Source organism: Branchiostoma floridae, chromosome 18, assembly GCF_000003815.2.
Source record: "Branchiostoma floridae strain S238N-H82 chromosome 18, Bfl_VNyyK, whole genome shotgun sequence".
Classification (NCBI taxonomy): Eukaryota; Metazoa; Chordata; class Leptocardii; order Amphioxiformes; family Branchiostomatidae; genus Branchiostoma; species Branchiostoma floridae.
In genome coordinates this window covers 432,437-437,148 of record NC_049996.1, presented here as the reverse complement: position 1 = coordinate 437,148, position 4,712 = coordinate 432,437, and the positions used below count along the sequence as shown (strand labels likewise).

At 41.1% G+C, this 4,712-nt stretch overlaps 1 protein-coding gene across 1 annotated transcript in view; it reads left to right on the top strand.

The window, feature by feature from the left end:
* LOC118405673 (histone-lysine N-methyltransferase SETD2-like) overlaps positions 1 to 4,478 on the top strand; it is a gene marked incomplete in the record, with an annotated part of 27,285 nt that extends 22,807 nt beyond the window's left edge. Inside the window, 4 exon segments of the mRNA XM_035805274.1 lie at positions 275 to 386; positions 1,836 to 1,916; positions 2,151 to 2,252; positions 3,337 to 4,478. Coding sequence (XP_035661167.1) covers positions 275 to 386; positions 1,836 to 1,916; positions 2,151 to 2,252; positions 3,337 to 3,495 — 454 coding nt within the window.
* Positions 4,479 to 4,712: the final 234 nt, after the last annotated feature.

The window sequence follows — 4,712 nt, the reverse complement described above, 5'->3', positions numbered from 1 at the left end:
ACTCAAAACCACCGTAAACATTTTCCATCTGTCTTCCACTCGCGCCGCCTATGGCTTCACCGCAAACTCAAAACCACCATGAACATTTTCCTTTTGTCTATCTTCCTCTTCCGTTTTGAGTTCATGGTGAAGCAACCGCCACAAAAACCTCGAACATAAAACCACAGTGAAAGTTTTGGCATTTTTAGTAATTCACAACAAAAGGTTGTTCAAATCTCTCAAGTTTCATAATTACAGAACGAAAACAATTTTCTGTTCTTGTTTTTTCCCCCAGACAAACCCAGTGGGACCCTCCATCCTGGGATGGTATTGGTAATGAACCAGAGTTAGGGGGAGATGAGGCAGACATGGACCTGGGAACACCTACACATGATGATCACCACAAGGTAACAACTTCTCTTAATTGTCTTAAAGTCTCAGGTAAGAAGACTTAGAACTGTTATATTTAAGACTGGAGACTTGTGTGCCTATCCCTTATCATATTTAAAGTTCAAACTCAGAATTTCTGCCAAAGGGGCTTTTGCCGATCAAATGACAGCCTCATGTTGCTTTGGGCGGCCTGAACTAGGTTGTCCTCTGTAGAAAATATTTCAACACACATTTGCCTAGAAATAAGTAAAAGTCGAAAAATGTTAACTAGGGTTCTGCGTCTATGGTTGGAGTCACACCTTTGTTTCCTTGCTATTGATATATAGTCAAACCTGCCCAAGACGACCACCCGGGGGACCGGAAAAAAACGGTCGATTTGGACAGGTGGTCGCTGAGAAGAGTATCAACTCAAAACATGCCCGATGCAAAGTATAAATGGTTTCCATTGTGTTCAATGCCAAATAGCAAGCACACTGCACGCACGCAAAGAAGCGAGGTCTTTAATGTCAAATACAACACGCACACTGTAAACTGTAAATTCAACCCCAAAATCCGACGCAAACTGGCCGATTTCGGCACAAAATCACGCTAGTTATCATAAAAAATCGATGAAAACCTCAATTTTGAAAATGATGCGGTCGTTATGGGTCCAAATTTGGGCCGGTCGCGGTCGCGTTGGGCTGAGGTGGTCGTTGAGAAAAGGTCACTTAATGCTTACGTCAATGGGAAAATAAATCGGGACCGAGAAAAAGCGGTCGAAATGGCCAGGTGGTCGCTGAGAAGAGGTGGTCGCTCGGGCAGGTTTGACTGTACTTACAAACAATGCCGGCCATCAGAAATTCTGCTTTCACAGTTGTATATTTATTCTTTTAGATGTATGGTCATGGGGTGTTTTTTCTTAAGATATTTACAGCTCCCCTCTTGACTTTTTTCTTAGTAAAATAAAAAAGTTTTGTTCTTTTTGTGCTAAGATTACTTTCTTACTTTAATTTTTTTTCTGTAAAGAACTGACTGTGATATGACATTTTTTGGTCATTTTATAGTCAGCCAGGGATAAACAAGTCCACTAGCCCTATAGTCGGGGGCAAGTGAAAATGCCAATCGGGCAAGTGCATGTCCTTCCCCACTTGCCCGATCGGACAAGTTAGCTTTTCTCCATTGAGCGAGATTTTGATGTACTTGCTACTTTTCAAAGTCATGACATCAAGCATTGATTAACACAGAAAATAGAGCCAATAACAAAAATTCCATTGAAGGCCATGAATATACATAGAAAAATGTCATTTTGATTTTGGGCAAGTGAAAAGTTGGTTCGGGCAAGTAAATTTTTTAAGTACTTGCCCGATAGGACAAGTCAATTTTTGGAAAACTTAGGTGCCCCCCTTGTAGTAAAACTATTACCTATTCTTCCATAGAGTTGTGCTACTAGATGCACAAAGCTATAATTTTGCCCATTCCTTATCCAGGGAAAGAGAAAACCCACAAAGGCTGATGCTGACACCTCCAGTGAGACAGCACGCAAGTGTAAGGATGTCTTCAGGAAAAAGGTAAGGAATGGCTAAATCTTTATATTCGTTCCCTTTTGTTCTATAATACGCCTGTTGGTCAAAATGGTAGTGGGTATTGAGGATTTTCACATAGAATCTCAAAGTCATATCCTCATATCACCACTAGCGTTTTCATCGACAGGCTTTTGCTTAGATCAACAGGTTGCATTTTGTTTGTTTCCAGTTTGTTGGTTCGTTTGTTTGTTGATTGGTTTGTTGTTTGACGTACCACAGATGGCGACTTTTGTCGTCTCGATCTTAAACCCGTACCGGAAGCCTGACTGTAAGCACGGACGCATCACGTCGACGGAAGACTTCAAACACCTGGCGAGAAAGGTAATGATCCTACGTGGTACCTTTTGGTTTCACACCTAACCTCCAACAACATTTTACCTGCTGTATTTAGCCCCATTGAAAAACAATATGTTTGAGAGTACTTTCCAGGTATGCACAGTTTAGATATGCAGGAGTGCACATACTGTTTTTGACGACGCCTCAGGGGAGTCGTGAAGTGGTATATATTGCATTCAGTCTGCAAAAATTCTAGGAATTGCACAGGCATTTCCACAGGAATGCAGTATGCTGGGTATGCAAGCCCTCCCCCCCAAATCTGTTCCAGATGTATCTCTGGTATGCAATGGTGGAATTTAGGTCACACTTCCTCCCTGGAGGAATTTGTCCTTTGAAACTAGACAGGGAACTCTGCACAATGGATCACGTTGTCTTGGTTGTTATGTTATGTTAGGAAGGATACATTTTCTTTTCTAGAGCTTGTTCAAGCCATAGGCCACAGGCAGACAGGAAATACTTCTGTAGTGCTCAGCTGTAGGTTTAGGTCACTGGCAGACCATTGTGCTGTACCGGGGATAGTACATTTCTGCTGGCTGTAGGTTTATGTTACAGGTGGGCTAGTATATTGTGCCAGGGATAGTGCGACAGGGAAGTTCCAGTCTATTTCTGATTTGAGCTGTATTGTTGTACCCTCAATCGTCGTCATGGCAATGATACATTTTTATTGCCAGTCTTATTGGTGGTGCGTTCTTTATCTCTCTTCCTCCTAGCAGAAAAGGTTTACGGAAAAGGCTTGGCTGGCTATCGCGTCAGGCTACTCAGATACCCCCATTCACAGCCCTAATTCTCATTTTCACTCTCCAACACTACTTTGGGGTGAGCCTAATGGTACAGTATTGTATGCAAGTAGCTTGGCACAAGGCTAGAGGGAAAACATTCTGCAGTTTTGCAACAGTGTTGCCTCTCTAGTTATATGTTGCATTGGAGTGACCAAGTATGCAACTTAGCCAAGCCAGTGTGAAGTCTGTAATTGCATCTTATTGTTGCTTGAGTTACTTTTGCACTGTGTAAGATATGCTCTCTTTGTAAAATTGTCTTGATGTCATTATAAACCCTCTTTCCCCTACAGCTTACACATGGGATCATGAACAAGGAGCTCAAACACTGCAGGCACGTGGAAGACTTGGAAGTCAACGAAAACGTCAAGAGCAAGGCGAGAGAGTACGTCCGCAAGTACATGAGCAAGTTTGACGGACTGTACCAGTCTTCGCCTCGAGAGGACCTTTAAGTCAAAACGGATCACTGAGTCTTGTACAGTAAAGTTGAAAGGTTACCATGGATGCTATGCATCCAGTTGGACTCTAGTGTGATCACAGTGGACTAACAGTAGCTCTTAATTCGTCAGCATTGGGCTGTTAAAGTCACACATTTTTGTCTCTTATTCTGTGTCCAACTGACAATGACCACAACAGTGTAAAATAGTTGTAGCTCAAACGCACTGTTTTTTTATACATAGAGCAGAAAACATCAGGAAATACTTGTAATTATGAAAAGAATTTGGTGCTTTTTCCAGAGTGTCGGCCTTCGTGAGGTTCGGGCACTCTTGTAATGTAAGTCAAGTGTACATATTACTACCTTGCTGTGACCCCTGTTTTTGAAGTGGACTAGTCCAAAAAAGTGGTAAACTAATGTAGTTGTAGGACCTAATACTTGCATATTTGCCAATACATTCGGTGCTGATGTACACAATGTACAGTATATTTTACTAGACTGGGGGTTACATGGTAGATTGAGGTTCAAACACCCCCTTGAACAAATGGTGTGGTCCAAAACCCTACATGTAGTGACCAAAGATCAGAAAACATCAGAAAATTTGTACACAATAAGTCATTGTGAAAACTTTTCTTTTTTTGAATAGTGTTAATTCAAATTTTGTAGAAACACTTTTTTAATGTTTTGTTTTGTAAATGTTTTAAAGGAAGCAAGGTTATAGGGAATGATACCAGATTATCTGGAAGTTGTCTATGGGTAATTTGTAAATGTGTGTTTTAGCGCATGTAAAATGGTACGTTGTAGCATTGAATTTGTCTTAATAACAACAGTATCGGAAGACAGGTTAACGATAGGTTGTATGAATGTAATGCATTGCAGTACACTGGAAAAGCTGCATATTTTGTACTTTTTGTAGGGGCTTTTATTCAATGTTAGTACAATACATTACAGTGGAATGGTAAATTGAAACACAGCCATAACAAACACGTCTCCATTGTGGTACCTTTGTTGTGATAGTCATTATTCTTACAGGCATTTTGCCAACAACAAATAGTTTTGTTAGGTTCTTTGGGCACAATAAGGGACGGTCAGTGTGATACGTCAGTCCTCTTTTGCTTGACGGAACTTAATTTCAAATCCAGGCAGGGCTCTAGCCAGAGTCCGTTTTTCCGTCAATTGACGGAAATTTGCTGCTTGTGACGGAAAACTTTTAAAACCAATCCGTCAACCTTG